Here is a 19,004-nt window from a genome sequence, read left to right on the forward strand (position 1 = left end):
TTGTTTTGTTTTTTTGGTACCAGGGATTGAACTCAGGACCTTGCGCTTGTGAGGCAGGTGGTGGAACCACTGAGCTAAATCCTTGGCCCTATGTTGGTTTTAACTATATCTGTTCTTATTTATTTTTTTGGTGATTGCTTTAGGGATCATAATATAAATATCTGACTATTGACATTCTGTTTAGAGTTAATGTTTTACCACTTGAATTAAAACATAGAAGCTTTGCAGCTATGTATATTGGTTTTCTCTAAGACCCTTTATATTATAGTTGTCACATGTGCTGTATCTATCCACATTTAACCCTCTCTCATCTTGACATATTCTGTTTGTTTGTTTGTTTGTTTGTTTGTTTTGGTACCTCAGATTGAACTCAGGACCTTTGGCTTGGGAGGCAGGCCCAGCCTCACTAAGCTAAATCCCTGGCCCCAGTTTTTGACAGTCTCACTGTGTAGTTCAGGCTGCCCTTGAACTCTGGCAGTCCTCCTGCCTCGTTCAGCCTCTGAGTGCCAGGATTATAGGTGTGTGCCACCACACCCAGGGACATGTTCTAATTTTTGACTTCCAAGAATTTTTTGTTTTCAAAAACTCAACAGGAGAAATACAGGCTATAATATTTACCCAGTTATCTACCATTGCTGTTGTTCTTCCCTTTTGCCTGTCATTCCCTCTGGTATCACTTCTCTTTTGCCTTTAAGAACTTCTTTTAGCATTTTTTTTTAGTGCAGGTCTGCTGGTCTTGAGTCTTTTTCCTTTTCTTTTGTCTGAGAAAGTCTGTCTTTATTCCCGAACTATACTTTCACTGAATGTAAAGTTCTGTTGACATTTATAGGGCCCTGGGAGACTTTATTATTGTTTTTGTGGTACTAGGAATTAGACCCAGGAGCTGGCACATGCTAGGCAAGGGCTATACCACTGAGCCACTCCTAGTGTTTTGTTTTTGTTTTTGAAGACAGGTCTCATTTCGATGCCCAGGCTGGGCTCAGGCTTGCAACCCTCCTGCCTCTGTCTCTAGGACCTGGGATTATATGTACCTCAGTGCCCAACTGTTCATTTTTGGGGGGTGGGGTACCCGGGATCAAACTCTGGACCTTGCCCTTGTGAGGCAGGCAATGACACCACTGAGCTAAATCCCCGGCCCCCAACTGTTCAATTTTTAAAAGTTTTTTTCATCTTGAGGCAGCTGTAATGATGCATGCCTGTAATCCCAGTACTCAGGAGGATGAGGCAGGAGGAGGACCACAAGTTTGAGGCCAGCCTAGGCTGCAGAGTGAGGTCAAGGCCATACTGAACTACATAGCAAGAACCTGTCTCAAACGGAAACAAAGGAAGAAATGAAATGGAAATATCAGAGTAAATGGCGATGGCCACCCATATAACCTAAAAGGCCCACACCCAAAATGATCATGGACCTGAGCAATTGCTATTCCTAGACAGGACCCTAGATGGAGCCATGAGCCTGGTCACAGAGATTGGAACAAAAACATTGAGACTTTATCTAATACATTCTTGTTGTTTTTGTTGTTTTTGTACTGGATGGAACTCGAGTCCTTGCGCTTGCCGCAGCAAGCAAAAAAGCAGTGGTTTTGCAGTGGCAAAACCACTGAGCTAAATCTCGGCCCTTATCTAATACATTCTTACTGGTCTATACCGGGCCTCCATTATGTCCATCAGCTTTCAGCCCCTGGCATCAGGACAAGACTCAAAAAATTCAAAGACACTTCTTAAACTCCTATGGCTGATCTCATGACCACTGCCTTCTGTGAGTATACCAAAACTGAGAACTTGACAAGAGAAGCCTCTAATAAATCTGTCCTCCAGCTTCTCCACCCAAGCCAGTTACCTAAAGAGGCTAAACAAGGCCGGGGATTTAGCTCAGTGGTTCCGCCACATGCCTCAAAAGCTCAAGGTCCCGAGTTCAATCCCCATAACCCCCCCCCCAAATTATATAGCCTAAACCCCCTGGATCTTGCTTTTGGTGTGGCACTGGGCAAAACAGTGTCCAAATCTGTGGTCCCCTACAAAATCCTGTCTCATGTATGGGCTTAAAAGGCCAGTGGAAGATGGACTGTCCCAATTCCAAAATGAGGAAATGAGGGTGGGGCCACCCTCTCTTGCACCCTTCCCTCCTGACCAAATGGGACCTGTTCTGCTAGCCAAAGACTGACAGGGCCCAAGGCTCTTATACCCCCAAGCCCATCACTGCACAAGAGCCCAAGGTAATTCTTGTTGCAGGTAAGTCCATCTCATTTCTCCTCACATGGGGAACACTTACGGATTCCTCTTTGTCAACATTCCCAGGACCTACAGTTAGATCCTCAATATCTGTAGTGGGAGTTGACGGCCAGCCTTGGAATCTCTACATGGCAGCACTCTTAAATTGCTCTCTCATTCAGTGCTATTGATTCTCCAGTGCCCTGTTCTCCTGGGATGTTCATTTTCCAAAATCCTCCTTCCCTCTCCACACATTCTACCCTTCTTCCCCTTTCCTCCTCTGATTCCTCCCCTTCACTTGTCCACTTTTCTTGGGGGAAGAAGTGGTGCTGGGGATCAAACTAAGGACTTTAGACGTGCCAGGAAAGTGCTGTACCACTGAGCTTCATTCTTTTTTTTTTTCTCCCCCATTAAGTTTATTGGTACATTTTAGGTATAAAATACAGTTACATTCATCATTGGGGTCTTGTACCATTACATGAGTATCTTGGTTCTTATTTTTTTCCCCTTCCCCTTCCCTCCCTTCACCCCCTCCACCCTTCCCTATTTGCAAAGACTTTGTTTCCATTTTTTTCCTTTCTCATATGTTTTCTTTTCCCTTCTTTCCTTTCCCCTACCCCTCCCACTTCCCCTGCTCCTTCAAACCTTATCTTCCTATTACACAATATCAATTATACATTTTTAAAATAACAATATCAAGATCTAGGAGACATTACCACAGATTTTACAGAATTTAAAAGGATATAGAGAGCATATTACAAAAATCTGTTTTGAAATAAATTTGACAACTTCTATGAAGTACCTTGGGAGACAAATTAATGAAACTAACTCTGGAGGAAATATAAAATTTGAATAGCACCTATTAAAGTATATTCCTAGCTTGAAAACCTACCTATATTGATACGGAAAAGTTTTAGATAACTTAATAGATTGAATATTAAGGTAGTTGTAGAAGCAAAATAAGTAATGTGTTCTTTTAAGATTTGCTTTTCCCGTAACTCCTTGTTTAAGGTGAGGATTATCTGACTCTAACTTGTAACTTCATTAACCTAATAAAGTTACCATGCCAGGGTGAATTTACAATATATATGGCCTATCTTGTGTCTGTGACTTGTAAATAGGAACTGGAATTGTATTTACATATGAAAGACCACTAGGGATGAGATAATGGCTAAAAAGGATATAAAAAAGGAAATGCTGAACAAAGGGGGCCCGGATACTGACCAGCAGACTGGTTTCTGGCGTCCCGCCCGCTCGCGAGAAGAAATTTTATTATTTTATCTGAATTCTGTGTCTCTGTATATTTCTTTCCGAGATTTCTGTAACAATATGACAACAACAGGGTCGTTTACATTTTAACCGATAAATTATGTCAAACATGTAAAGCAGGGCTGGGGATTTAGCTCAGTGGTTTCGCCGCCTGCTGCGCAAGTGCAAGGACCTGAGTTCGATCCTTGGTACCAAAAAAGAAAAAAGAAAAAAAAAAAGAGAAACATTTAAAGCAGAAAAAAAAAAAAAGAACACTTCTCCCCTCATTTTAGGAAATCAGCATTGTGCTAATCCTAAAACTGGATAAAGATAATAGAAGAAAAAAGTATGAACATAGATAGAAATTTGTTTAACAAAACAAACTTATTAGAAGTCAGATCTGGCAGTATGTAGAAAGTGGTTTTATTATAGGGATGGCAGTGTTGCTTCAGCATTGGAAGATCCACCCCCATTAAGTGTCATCATTTTAACAGAGGAAAGGAAAAAGCCATATGATCCTGTCACTAGTTGGAGAAAAAGTATTGGACTAAATTCTATAGCTGTTCATGGTAAAAGCTATCAGGAGACTAGAAGTAGAACAGAACCTTCTCAGCAGATCAAAGACATGTACTCCATACTTCCAGTGAGAACGCCTTATATGAATGGAGAAGATACAATGCTTTCTCCCTAAGGTGGAGAACAAGGGCAAATATGCCTACTCTTCATCTGTCCATTAAACTTTGAAACATAGGCCTAAACCAAAATAGTCTGGCAACAAAAAGACAATTAGAATAGGATTGGCAAGGTGGAAGCAAAATCTTTATATGTAGATGAAATGATCATCTACAGAGAAAATACTAAGAAATCTCTAGGAGCCCCTGTATTAGAACTTGTATTAGAATTTAGCAGGATTAGAAAAACACAAGATATATAAAAAAATTCAGGTCTGTGTATACTTGCCATAAATGAAGAATTGGATATTGAAATTTAAAAGTTATGTAGGAGCACAAAGGACCTAGAAAAGTAAAAAGAAAAAGAAAGTAAAATAGTGTTGGAAGACGTTTAGTACCTAATTTTAAGACTTCCTCTAAAACTACAGTAATCAAGGCAGTGTTGGTGTAAGGAAAGACATATGGATCATTGGAATAAAACAGTCTAGAAATAGAACCACACATATATGGTCCCCTGAGTTTTGAAAGATTATTTAACATTAACATTTTATAGAACATAAACTCAATTCAAGAGCAAAGGAAAAGATAGTGTTTTCAGCAAATGGCACTAGAACACCTGGTATCCGTATATAAAAAGTCAACCTCAACCCTTTATTTCCATACATAAAAATAACTGGAAAGGATCTATGAACCTAAATATGAAAGCCTAAAAGTATAAAACTTTAAGAAGAAATTATAAGGGAAAATGTTTATGAATTTAGGGTAGGCAAGAACTACCTAGGATACAAAAAACATGATGTATAAAAGAAAAAATTTGATAAATGAGATTCCATCAAAATTTAGAACTTTAAATGACATTGTTAAAATGAAAAGTCCTTAAACAGACCATATTTACAATGCATATAACCTATGGGCAGAATATATAAAGAACTCTTACAGCTGAGCTTCATTCTTAACTCTAAAGATCCTTTATGTGTATGTGCGCTGACATGAGATCTAGAGATCCTTTTTGATGTGGTAAAATTACATGTGAACTATAAATGAAACTGATCCAGGTTTGATTTTCACTTCCAACATCATAATTCACACAAGTATCTTTGACTGAGTCAGGATTTGCTAATCTCTTATGTCCCATTGCATGGTTAGTTAAAATTCTGTGCCCAGTGCTCCCTTCAGCAGCACATATACTAAAATTCTATGCACAATAGTAAATTCACTAAATTTTATGGGGAATGGAGATATTTATGACAGCATTGAGTGATAGGGCAGTATATTCTGGATTTATTTCTTAGTGTTAGCTTTTCCTTCTAGAGATGAATATACTCTTAAGATGAATGCAAACTGCATGTTTTTACATGGTATACATGTACTTTATCATTTTGGTTTAATATCTGTAAAGTATCTAAATTTAAATGTTTGAACTCATTGGAATTGTTTGCTACATAAAATCTTAGACATTTTACTGACTACATTTAGTGGGCCAATGCAGCAGTGTTCTTTTTTTTTTTTTTTTTTGCCATCTGTTAAATCTTAATTGTAAAAAATTAATTTCAATCCCTGGTACCAAAAAAAATTAATTTCAGTTTGTGCCTGATTTATTACAGTAATTTGTCATTTAATTTCCTTTGGGGTTATTTTGAATCCTATAGAAACCTGACATTAGTGTGACAAACTATTTTTAAATAGTTTTGGTCTTATAAAATAAAATTTTGTATTTCTTTGGGGGAATAAAGAAATGTTCTAGAAAAGGAAATTTGGGTGGGTTGTAATAGAACTTAAATTCAGCCTAGAAGCTCATTAAATGTCAGTGAAGCACAATTACCTTAAAATAACTTTTTTTCCTCTCCTGTAGAACCCAGCAACTATCACAAGAATACTTCTTAGCCACTTCAATTGGGATAAAGAGAAGCTAATGGAAAGGTAAGAAACTATATTATTAGAGTAAAGCTTATTAGAACTCAATATATATGAGACAAGGGATGTGTGTGTGTATGAATAAACTAATATGCTAAGTAATAACCTTTAATTTCTTGTGTTCTTCATCTGTTAATTTTGTGATAAACTTAACCTCATTTTATTTCGAGGATAAGTGGAGGCTCTGCTTCAGATTTCTTGTACATATATCCACTTGAAAACCAAGAACTAAAATTAGGTTCAAAGCAGAGGATACATTCATAGAGCATATGAGTAAGATCATTCTTTAATTATTTGAAAAGATTTCTTGTTTATATGCCTTTGAATTTATATTAGGCATATATATCAGTAGAAACAAAATTGAGAAGTTGCTAATGGTTTCCTGGGCACTAAACAAGCAATTTGGGGTGGTTTCAGGGCAAGATTCTATTTTGTTTGGTAGTTTACATGTTCTCTATGAAAATCTTTCTAGTCCTGAAAGAGAAAAATTTGCTGATATTGGAGATTGGTAATATTTATACTGTCCTTAATCTTCTTTGCATTTTGTAATAACCTTACTCCACTAGTGAGTGATCTTAATTATAATAAAAAATTAAAACTAATTGTTAGGAACTGAGAACCCAGATTTGTGAGAAATAAATGAAAATATTGTGCATTTGATGTTGAAGTTCAGAGATTGCTTGATAAAACATATATTAAATAATGCCAAGAATATTAACCTATTTCCTACATATTGTGCCCCGATACAAGTTAACAGTAATAATAATTGCCATGAATCACTGAGTATTCTGTATAAGGTGGTATTTGATTTTATCCCTCTGATAGTTTTATGGGACTAGAAACTATTATCCCCGTTTCATTGATGGAAAAACTAAAACCCATGGCAGGAGGATCTCCACAAATTCAAGCCAAGCCTGAATTACATAATGAGTCCCAAGCCAGTCTGAATTATGTGGCAAGACACTGTCTCAAAACAAGTAAGCCCCCCAAAAAGGAAAGAAAAAACCAAAAACAAATGAAAAAAACCAAACAGACAAACTAAAACTTGGATCTGAAGTTATTTATCTCAGTTGTAAAACTTTCTGATGCGGTACTGGGGATTGAACTTTGGACCTTGCACTTGCAATGCAAGCACGGTGCCACTGAGCTAAATCCCTGGCCTCTCAGTTGTAAAACTTGAGGTAACAAACAGGTTTATTGGACTCTATAGAGTTTATATCTTAAGTGTATACCATGTATAGCTTTCCCAAGATTCATGAAGAATAAAATGCACCGTGGCTGGTATGAATTTTTTCTTTCTTTCCTTTTTTTTTTTTTTGGTACTGGGGATCGAACTCGGTTCCTTGCGCTTGCGAGGCAGGTGGCAGAACCACTGAGCTAAATCCCCGGCCTTTTTTTTTTTTTGTACTGGGGACCAAACTCCAGACCTTGTGCTTGGGAGGCAGGCGCCAGAACCACTGAGCTAAATCCCTGGCCCCTTTGTTTCCTTTTTTTAATGGATATTTTTCTGAAGTTAATAGTGTTTCTTAATTTTGATGTCATTTACTTTTAGCTTTATTTACTATGACATACTAGGAAAAGGAGTTTTCACTGTTTACATGTGAAACTTCTCTAGTAAACTAGACAGAATTACTCAGGGTTTGCCTTACATAAATGTATTTGTCCAAAGATTCTGATTTTTATCCTATAACATGCTTGAAAACTTTTCAATTAAATATTGTACTTATTAAATGTGATAAGTATGAGTTCAAAAAGTAGGCTTCTGGGAAACTTCAGTGGAATTATGTGACAGATTTTGTTTTTATACATTATGAAGATAAACTATTTGGTACCTAAAGATTTATAATCGATTCTTTAAATAGTGTTTTAAAATCATTATGCATTGCTAATGGTGTAGCTCAGCGGTAGAACACTTGCCTAGCACACACAAGGTCTTACTTAGGTTTAATACTCTGCACCATGCTGTTTCTCCTTCTTATCAATGTGCAGTATCTTTTTCTTTTTTCTCATTTTCACACTATATTCTATGTTGTCTGATACTAGCACTGCTACACTTTTTTTTTTCCTCAAGCATTTGACCCAAATATTTTCCATTTTTAAAATACTCAGTCTTCCTGGGTTATTTGTTGTTAGGTACAGCTTTTGTAAACAGCGTGTACAGTAGTTGATAATTTTTCAAAGCAATTGATCTGTTGGTGGGAATGTAAACTAGTAAAATTACTATGGACGTCAGTATGGAGAGTCCTCAAAAAACTGAAACTAGAAATTCCATTCGCCCTTCTAGGCATACCCTCCAGAGTTAAAGACATCATAGTACAGTGATACATGCATACCCATGTTTATAGCAGCATAATTCATAATAGCTATATCTTGGAAGGGGCCTATATGCCTATCAATAGATGAGTGAATAAAAAGAGTAGTATTTATGCACAATGGAGTACTACTCTGCCGTAAAGAGAGATAAACTTGAGTCACTTGTAGGAAAGTGGATGTATCTCAAGACCATAATGTTAAATGAAACAGATCAGACACACGAGCTTAAATATTGCATGGTTTCTCATACATGAGAAACCCAAAGTATAAATAATTTAAAGAACAAAATAAAAGATAGATATGAGGAAACAGGGAGATAGAACTTTGTGCAGATGGCAAATGGTGATGTAGAGGGGAGAACAAGGAGAAGCAAAAAGATAGAAAAAGTGTTTCACAATTTATACCAGTTTTACCAACATTTGAAAGCTTAAAAATAGAAATTAACTAAAGTACCCTAAAGAAATAGAAAAGTAGAGTAAATCACTAACCACAGAAAAATATAGTGTATGTAGTAAAAGATTCTTTTCCAAAAAGCACTAGATGATTTTATGGGATTATGGGAAAGTCCAATCTCATAAACCTCCAAGGAAGTGCCAGTACCTGTTGAAAATGATCTAAGAATGTAGAAAAAGATAGAGAATAATTATTGCATGTTAGCAATCATTGTCCAAATGTGGACAACCTGGTTGCAAAATTTGACAAAAGTATGCAGCATGAGAAAACCGTTTTATTATAAACTTAGCTGTTAAATCCATAAATGAAATAATTTGATAAAATGAATGGTGTGATAGTGTTTCTCTTAGGAAAGAATAATAATTCCTCACTGGAGGAAAATTTTCATCAATATTATTTACAACATTAACAGATTAATGAAGAGAAACCAAAAGGTAGTCATAATGAATGCTAGTTGTCCACTTAAAGTTGTGCATTTAGCCGTGATTTTGTAACAATAAAATTTTGTTAGAGTAAAAATGTATCGGAGGCTGTTTTCTTCAGACCGCCTAGAATGGGGACACGGGGAATGGAAAGGCCAGGACTAAAGAAAAAAAAAAGACAATAGAGACTTGGCATAGTTTCAAAGTAAAAGGCGGGCTGGGAGGTCCCCCTCAGAGTGGGCAAAGACAAAGACTCCGAGCTAGCCACTATTGGGTGCTTGCAGTAATTGGAGGGAGCATCGGGTGACTTAGGGGCAGCAGTGATCTGTCTGATCCTGTGCTGATCTGTCTGAACCCGTGCGGATGCAAATCTCATGCTGATGAGGGCAAAAGGAGAACATTCTCATCTCTGTAGGTGGGATGAGCTGGGCTGATAAGGAATCTTCCCTCCCCAGGGGAAACCTTTCTCTTTTGTATTAAAACCACTTGGTTCTCAAGGAACCAGGATGTCTTCAGCTGGTGTTTTCTTGCCGTTGAGGGCCACGGCTTCACAGACCATTGAGGCAAAAGGGAGTTGTTTCCCCAAGCCATAGCCAGCTCTTGGGCAAGGCAACATTGGGCTTTATCTGCTATAGTCATACTTTAGTTATGAAATGTTTTTTCCCCAAAATGTATGTAGAAATGCTCCTGACAAAATAGTAACATGGTAGCAATTAATATTCTTTTTTTTTTTTTTTTTGGTACTGGGGATTGAACTCGGGGCCTTGCACCTGCGAGGCAGGCCGTGGAACCACTGAGCTAGATCCCCAACCCTAGCTGTTAATATTCTACAGTGAAATTATACTTAATATTGAAACATTAGAAGCACACCGTGGTTAGATCAGACAAGGATCACTCAAACCCACTTGAGCCTAGGTAACATGGCAAAACTCAACAAGGATAAATGACTGGCATCACCATTTGGATACATTGTTCTGATAAGTAAAATATGATAAATGAGTGGAGTACTAGTCACATTCTCATTGTTGGGACAAAATGCACAATACCCACAACCTAAAGAAGGAAGAGTTTATTTTAGCTCATGGTTTTCAGAAGATTTAGTGAATGGTAGGCTGTCTTCAAGACAGAAGCATCATGGTAGAGAGGAATGGCAGAGGAACTCTGCTCAACCCACAGCAGCAAGGAAGCCGGGATAAGAATATTCCCTTCCAGATCACATCCCTGGCTGTCATTGCTGAATTTTTAATAACTGAAATGCCTGTTAATCAGAATTAAGGAAAGAGTAAATGGAGAGCAAGAAATTTGAAATTCCAGGGCCGGGGATTTAGCTTGGTAGTGCTGCCCCCTGCCTTGAAAGCACAAGGTCCCAAGTTCAATCCCCGGTACCAAAAAAAAAAAAATTTGAAATAAAAATTTTACTAGGCTAAGATGTATCTACGAAAATGTCAAAATCGGAGATTTATCTCAGTGGTACTGCGCCTGCCTTGCAAGTGCAAGGTCCTGAGTTGGATCCCTGGTACCAAAAACAAAAAAACAAAACAAAACAAAACAAAACAAAAAAACTAAAAAATTCAGCAATGAGCCATGGCCCACCACCCCTGGGGGTAGGAGCTGATAGATTTGAGGGAATTAGATTTGTAAATAGTATCTTGCCAGTTATTCTTCTTATTTGCCCCCATGCTTTTTAGTCAGTATTTCAAAATTTTCCAGACCCTAAAAGCAAATGATTTATTCTTTTGGAAAATAAATTTTGGGCAAAGGGTAGGAGCTGGTAGAGATTTCAACCTTATAGTTGCTATTGTCTGTCATTTCAGCTTTCCAGGCCTTTACCTTTTCCCTTATTGTTTTGGCTTCTGGTTTTCTTTGTTGACTGCCGATTAATTTCTCCTGTGTTTTATACATTCTGATGTTCCTCCAGATGAAGTCAAACAATGCAAAAAATCAGAGTGGTGGCAATAACTGTCAAAACTGCCATGGTTTTGTGGGATATTCTGTTACTTTGTGTCTTGTATCTTCAACTTTGGCTTTCTTGGTAAACAAGAGGTTTTAGTTGTAAATAGACTTTAAGAGGCTTAAGTGAAAACACATTACAGATTAAGAGCTGGGCATGGTGCCATGCATCTCTAGTCCCAGCTCTTTGGAGGCAGAAGCAGGAGGATCCACTAGACTCAGGAGTTTGACACCAGCCTGGGTGACAAAGTGAGACCATACTTTCATACTCCTGTGATCTGAGCATCCATGGGGCCCTTTTTTACTGGAATGACTGACGAGTTATGGTTATTTAGATGTGTGGCATGCATGGTATTTCTTCCAGTTCAATGAAATATATCTGTCATTGCAAGGGAAATAACCACATTTGTTGCCAATGGCAATTTCAGTTTTTATATGATAATTAGGATTTTGGAAAACTATTTGCCCTTATGAAACTAATAGCTTCCTAGTACTTAAAAAACTTTTCTGATGAGATGCTACATAAAAAAATTATGTTAGGACCGGGGATTTAGCTCAGTGGTTCCACTGCCTGCCTTGCAAGCTAAGGACCTGGGTTCGATCCTCAGGACCCAAAAAAAATATGTGAACATTTAAAGGTCTGCATAATATATGGAACCACTATTTCCAAAGATGGTGGAGAATGGGATGGGATGCTTAAATTTTTCAAGTACCTAACAGACATTATTTTGACATGTTTAATTTGTGAGGCAGACGGCAGACAGAACCACTGAGCTAAATCCCCGGCCCAGACATGTTTAATTTGTTTCTATTCTGACTTTAAAAGGAAAAGTCTATAAGGCAGGACCTTTTGTTCTTTATAGTATTTGTTCTTTATGGTATTACTAGTGTACAGAACAGTACCGTGCATAGTAGGTACTTTGGTAAATACTTTGATTTCACCTGTTTTTTTTTCAAAGGTGGATATCAAACCCAATGTCTTACACATGCTAGGCACATTGTGTACCCTTGAGCTACAATCCCTAGCCATGTTTTTAAAATATTTACAAATAATTTTTACAATAGCTCATTTAGCACTTTAAAGGTTCCATTTTTGGGGCCGTGAATTTAGCTCAGTGGTGCATGCCTGCCTCATAAGCGTCCCCCAAAAAAAAAATCCCTTTTTTTTTCTGGTTTTCATTGTTTCAGATGGGAGAAAGGTAAGGAGTTTGTTTGTGGTACTGGGGAGTGAACCCAGGACCTTGCACATGCTAGGCAAGGCTTTACCACTGAGCCAAATCTGCAGCCTTTCTATTTTTTATTCAGAGCGGAGAGTCTCATCAGGTTATTCACATTGGCCTTGAGCTTGATATCCTCTTCCTCTGCATTAGTAGCTATGATTACAATCATCATCTCAGCCTCCTTTTTTTGGATGGCAAAACTCTGAAAAATCCATCTTCTGTCTTTCTGGCATTTCTCCTTATTTCCATATTATTTATTCATTTTTTTTTTTTGGCGGTACCAGAGATCGAACTCAGGACCTTACGCTTGCAAGGCAGACGTGGCACCACTGAGCTAAATCCCTGGCCCTCCATATTATTATTTCTTTTTTTTGGTACCGGGTATCGAACTCAGGTCCTTGTGCTTGCGCAGCAGGTGGCAAAACCACTGAGCTAAATCCCCGGCCCTCCATATTATTATTTCTAATACCATACTTTAGAAGTATAAATTTTTTTTTTTTTTTTTACCAAGGATCAAACTCAGAACCTTGCAAGGCAGGCGGTAGAACCATTGAGCTAAATCCCTGGCCCCTAAATAATAATAATAATAATAATAATTATTATTATTATTATTGTTATTTGGTAATGGGAATTGAACTCAGGACCGTGCACTTGCAAGGCAGGCATGGGGCCACTGAGCTAAATCCCCAGCTCAGAAATCTAAAATTTTTAAGGTGGTCACCAAATTCATTTTTGTGCTGCCTCAGCTTTACAAATGTGTTTTCTTTGACAGGGGCCTCTTGTGGACATTTTTGTAAGCAGTCGAACTCCATCGCTGTGGGCAGTATCTTTGGAATTGCACTCTCATAGCCCCCATCCTGACTTGCCTTCCTTCCTTTTTCCTAATTTTCCTTCCAAGACCATCTAAGATATTCTAAGACAGCATTTATCTTCCAAGACATTTAATCACCACCTCCATTGTATCTTACTGCTTATTTGCTTTAATATTTCATCGCTTCTGTTGAAGTTCTTTGTGCAGAAACTGTCTTATCTTGCATTCCTACATCTAATATAATTCCTAATTAAACTGAATCATTCTAGGTTTTCTTTTCTATAGTAGAATTTTATTGAAATTGTGGGAAGTATGTGAATCAGATTTTGACAAGATTGAGAAACAACATCAAAAATGATGCTCCTTATAGAGTTGATACCAAGTTAAAAAGAAATCTTGATTTACGTGTCTAATTTGATAAATTTTAAACTTAAGTCATTTTAGTTAGTGTTGTATGAGTTAACTAGCATGTTCCAGGTGAATGGAAATAAATTTTTTTTTGTACCAGGGTTCAAATTCAGGACCTTGTGTTTGTGAGGCAGGTGGCGGCACCACTGGGCTAAATCCCAAGCCCTGAAGGGAAATAATTTACACTTGTAATCAGAGAATTCTGAAGAATGAGTTCCTCTTTCCTGCTGTGTGTTGTAAATGGCTTTCTGCTTACATTAATTAATACCCATTTAATGAGCAAGTACTAAAGTTAGCACTTGTATGTGATGATAATATGAAATTTTCTTACCAGTAGTAGTAATAATATGTTGTTTTATAAGTAACTTCAAGGATGCGGACATGAATCTAGTTTTACAATAGTGGGGTTTTTTCCTGGTTAACTTTTTTTTTTTTTTTGATACAAGGTCTTGCTTTGTAGTGCAGGCTGGCCTTGAATGACCTTGAACTCACTATGTAACCCAGGGTGGTCTCGAACTCCATGGTGATCTTCCGATACCAGCCTCCCAAGTGCTGGGATTACAGGTGTGCGCCACCACGCCCAGCTTGTTTAACAGATTTAGATATTATTAGGGAGTAGTGTATGGAAACAGCTGCACATCTGATGACATTATAGTGCACTGGCAATGAGGAGGTACATAGTACCACTGTGTCCTTTGCTCCTTTACCATTGTTGCTTATGTATATATTTTCTAAAAGTGGAAAGAAGTAGGCTACTCTTGTCAAGGGAGAGTTAAAATGGCAATTCTTAGAAGGAACATTAGTATCATGGCTCTTTTTCAGTACAGTATAGAATAATTGTAACTATTTTGTAGCCTTTTACAGTTGAAGTCTGGTACAATACTTTTTATTTTTTTGTACTGGGCATCCAGCTCAAGACCTTGCACTTGCCAGGTAGGCACTATGCTGCTGAGCTAAATCCCTGACTCTTTTTTTGTTTTGTTTTGGTACCGGGGATCGAACTTAGGACCTTGCGCTTTTGAGGTCGGTGGCGGAACCACTGAGCTAAATCCCCAGTCCTTTTTTTGTTTTTTGAGACAGGGTCTTGCTATGTAGTTCAGGCTGGCCTTGAACTCAATATGTAGCCCAGGCTGGCTTCGAACCTGTGGCAGTCCCCCTGCCTCAGCCTCCCAAGTCCTGTGGGTACAGTACTCTTAAATTACCACATACTAATGTTAGTGCTAATGAGAATTTATTGTTATTTAGAAGAATCTGGGTATGCATGTTTATACATGGGTTTGTATAATGCATTTTTATAAGTTTTCATATATGTGCTTTTATGTTGGTTTCATTTCCAGCTTTTTATATATATATATATATATATATCTCAAAGGCCTTTCTTTTTTTTTTTGTTTTTTTGTTTGTTTGTTTGTTTGTTTGTTTTTGGTACCAGGGATGAACTTGGGACCTTGAGCTTTCCCTGCAGGTGCCATAACCACTAAGCTAAATCCCCAGCCCCTTTTTTTTTAAAAAAAAAAAAGGAGGAAAGGTTTATTTCAGCTCACAGTTTGTAGAGGTTTCAGTCCATAGTCAGCTGGCTCCAAGGATAGGGTGGGATCGCAGAGGGGCATCACACAGGAGAAACAGTCCATGGTGTGGGAGGCAGTTATCTCAAGCTTTTATAGCAACGATAACTTGTAAATGTGCAGTGGGAGCATTAATGGCTGGCATAAAATTCTCCTGCATTATCAGAGTGACTTAGCATTTCTTCTTTTCTCATCCTGATCTGAGAAAAAGTACTTTAACAGTGGTCTCTCTGGTGGCTTTTAAGATAAGCTTTTTTTTTTTTTTTTTTTTTTTTGGTACCAGGGATCGAACTTGGATCCTTGCACTTGCGCAGCAGGCAGCAAAACCAATGAGCTAAATCCCCTGCCCTAAGATAAGCTTTTAATGGCAAAATGAATTGTTCAGGTGGTAGTGATGTGATGCCTCAGTCACTCAGAACCCAGAAACATTAACCCCCAGCAGTCCTATTCCTGACAGCCCTGGCCTCCTCACAATCTGATCTGGAGTGTTTTAGACTAACTTCTCTGACTTACTTCACATTATTTGGTATGTTTTTGTGTAGCAGTCAAGTAAAATAAAAAATTAAGCTATATATTCTGGAAAGTTGTCTGATTAAGTGCCAGTTTGGTTAATTGTGTTTCTGTAGACATACTGAATAAATGGAAAGCACCCTACTAGAGAGACAATTACAATACTGAAAGCCATCAAAGTCTTAATTCTTTTAAAATTGACAAATAAAAATTTTATCTATGAACTGTCCAGAGAAATATAGCCCATGGCATTGGAGAGTGCCCTGTATGTGCCCTATTCCCTTAAGGAAAACCTGGACTGAAGGAGAAGCCATACTGCTATTGTTTTTATTTTCATCAATGTGGTTTCCATAAAAGGGTGAGCAGGGTTGCCAAATTGGAGAGAAGCAGTGTCTCAGGATAAGCTTTGCAGCTGTTTTCCAAAGTCAGTGAAGCAGAAAAAAGCACAAAATGTGTTAACTCATTAAGCCTGGTGCCTGAAATGCAGTGTTTCACGTTGAGTCTGGGCCCTTTCATTTTGGCCTGATTTTCATGAAGAAGAATGTACACAAGCTGGCCATGGTGGCGTATGCCTGAAATCCAGTACTTGGGAGGCTGAGCCAGAAGGATCACCCCGAGTTCAAGGTCAGCCTGGACTATGAAGTGAGACCCTGTCTCAGCGTGTACACACGCACATGCACGCACGCACACATGCACACACACACTCACCTACACTCACCTACTTGAAAATGCACATAAAAACTAGTGAATTGAAGGAACTTTCTAATAGTGCCTAGGTAAACAGTATGTGGAGTTACAAATCCAGCCACATTCTTGGGTATTGCAGTCTTAAATAAAATGATTATAGTTAGAAGAAAACAACTTCTTTGTTCCCTTTACTCTTTTTTGTTGTTGTTGTTCCGGGGATCAAACTTGGGACCTTGCACTTGTGAGGCAGGCGGCAGAACCACTGAGCTAAATCCCCGGCTGTTCCCTTTATTCTTAAGATGAGGAATCGAAGATGAACTAATAAAATAATTGGTTAACGTGAAAAGAAAGCTGACCTAAGGAAAAAATGAAGGCACAAGCAGTACTCTTGTAGAACTTGGAACCATATTGGCAGTGCCAAGATCTGGAAGACAGGAAAAGGACCATAAAGGAATTAGCAAATGGAGAACAAATTATCAGACTGGTTGTAAGTCAAATAGAGTCCTAAAATGTCTGCCTGTCTGTCCACCCTTCCTTATTTTCCTTCCTTCCTTTCTTTTTTTTTTTTTTCTGGCCTTTGGTACTGGAAATTGAACCCAGTACTTTTGCTCCATCCACCCTAGCCAGCCTACTTATTCTGCAGCAGGGCCTAACTTAAGCACCCTAGGCTGAGCTCCAACTTGGAATCATCCTGCCTCAGCCTCCCAGAGTGCATAGGATGAAAAGTATATGCCACCACACCTGGCTTAAAATAATTGATCGATATTTCAAAAGAGGTAGTTAAATGCTAAGGATAAACCTTACTAGAACAGCTAAATTTCCAGTAGAAAGAAAGCAACACCCTGCTGCCTCCACTGCTCGCTCGCTCGCGCGCTCTCTCTCTCTCTCTCTCTCTCTCTCTCTCTCTCTCTATATATATATATATATATGCCAGAAGAAAATCTTTTGAATTAAATACAAGTACTTTGGCTACAGAGTTCTTCGATAACAAGTAACTAGAGAAAATAGAACACTGTATAAAGAATGAGGAGGTTAAGGATGCCAGCCAGTTTGAGCATTTGATTGCATTTAAACATTAGAGCTGTGTCTATGTCAGTGGGAGCAGTCAATTTTAGGGAAAAACCCCAGTTTTTAGCCTGGAGTGTATTACAGCCTTGGCATGCTTGAGGCCCTTGGTTTGGTCTCTGGCATTACAAAAATAAAACATACCTAATATAAAAATGCAGTTATAATCAACTGGGAAAAGCTCCAGGAAATTCCAGCCAAAACCATAGGGTTAAGTGGAGGGTTGTATAATACAGGGACAAATATTATACTGTTTAGAGTTGATAAAGTAAATTTAAAGTTACATAAGCAGTTGCTAGTGAGCCTAAATTAGATTTCAGTATCTTCCAAATAACTAGTGTGAGTTGTGGGGTAGACAAGCCATTAAATACAAATCAAAACAAAAGTTTTAAATGTTATATTTCTTTTTCTTTTTTTCTGTACCGGGGATTGAACTCAGGACCTTGCACTTGAGAGGCAGGCTCTGGAACCACTGAGCTAAATCCCTGGCCCTTAAATGTTATATTTCTTATAAGGGAAGCTTAACTTTAATAAAAGAAAAAAGTTTCTAGGCCTACTACAAGCAGATTCTTAATTGCTCTCTGAGCAGTATTAGAAAGTTCTTGGGTAGCTTCTAAAATGGAACAAAAAGCTGTAAATATCCCAGTGTGTCGTATCATTAAGAAATATAACTGAAGGAATTGAAAGTAGAAGACCCTAAAATACCTGGGAATGGGGACTGTTATTTTTTGTTTTTTTAGTACCCGGGATTGAACTGGGGACCTTGCGCTTGTATGGCAGGTGCCGGAACCACTGAGCTAAATCCCCGGCCCCTGATGGGGACTATTGAGACAAAATAGGAATTAAATTGGAAAAGGTACTTTGTTCTTGGCTAGGAAGACTTTCTCTGCTTTTGTAATGAAAGTTCCCTCAAAAATTTTTTCCAGCTGGATTTCACAAAATGATTATACATGACCTTAAAAAATATGGATGAATTAGCCATGAAAATTCTGCAAAAAAAGAGTCTTTAGAGGGACCCCTATCAAATATCAGACTGAGAGCAAGCACCTTAATCAAATAGACTGAAGAGTCTAGGAATAAAGTTATTTGAACAGGAAATTTAGTATATGGCACAGAGAAAGTTTACCACCAGTGGGAAGAGCAGTTGTTCACTCTTCAAGAAGACATCGAGTAGATACAGTGAGATGCTTTTAAGGCTGTGGATGTAGTTCAGTAGTACAGTGTATACGTATGGTGGAGCCCAGCCTTGGTTCATTCCCCAGTACATACACAGGGAGCTTCTAGACACTAGGGCTGCAGCAACAGTAAAATAGTCTTTGTGGAGTTTTTTTTCTAGCAGGAAAAGTCCCCAAAATAGCTGTGTATGGTGGTACACACTCGTAATCCCAGCACTTGGGAGGCTGAGGCAGGATTGCTTTGACTTCAAAGTCAGACTGAACTTCATAGTGAGAGCCTGTCTCAAAAAACCAAACAGGAAAAAACAAAACCTAAAGTAGTTATTAGAGTTAGTAACATGTAAGTGCTGCAAAGCAGAAATGCAAAGAAACCTTTGGAGA

At 38.1% G+C, this 19,004-nt stretch overlaps 1 protein-coding gene across 1 annotated transcript in view; it reads left to right on the forward strand.

The window, feature by feature from the left end:
• The window catches only part of Arih1 (ariadne RBR E3 ubiquitin protein ligase 1), an 89,506-nt gene that overhangs the window by 28,425 nt on the left and 42,077 nt on the right, over positions 1–19,004 (forward strand). The window contains exon 2 of the mRNA XM_004855521.4: positions 5,983–6,050. Coding sequence (XP_004855578.1) covers positions 5,983–6,050 — 68 coding nt within the window. The remainder of the gene's footprint in view (positions 1–5,982; positions 6,051–19,004) is intronic.

Source organism: Heterocephalus glaber, unplaced genomic scaffold (genome assembly GCF_053883595.1).
Source record: "Heterocephalus glaber isolate CG9 unplaced genomic scaffold, H.glaber_assembly_v1.0 deba00001689, whole genome shotgun sequence".
Classification (NCBI taxonomy): Eukaryota; Metazoa; Chordata; class Mammalia; order Rodentia; family Bathyergidae; genus Heterocephalus; species Heterocephalus glaber.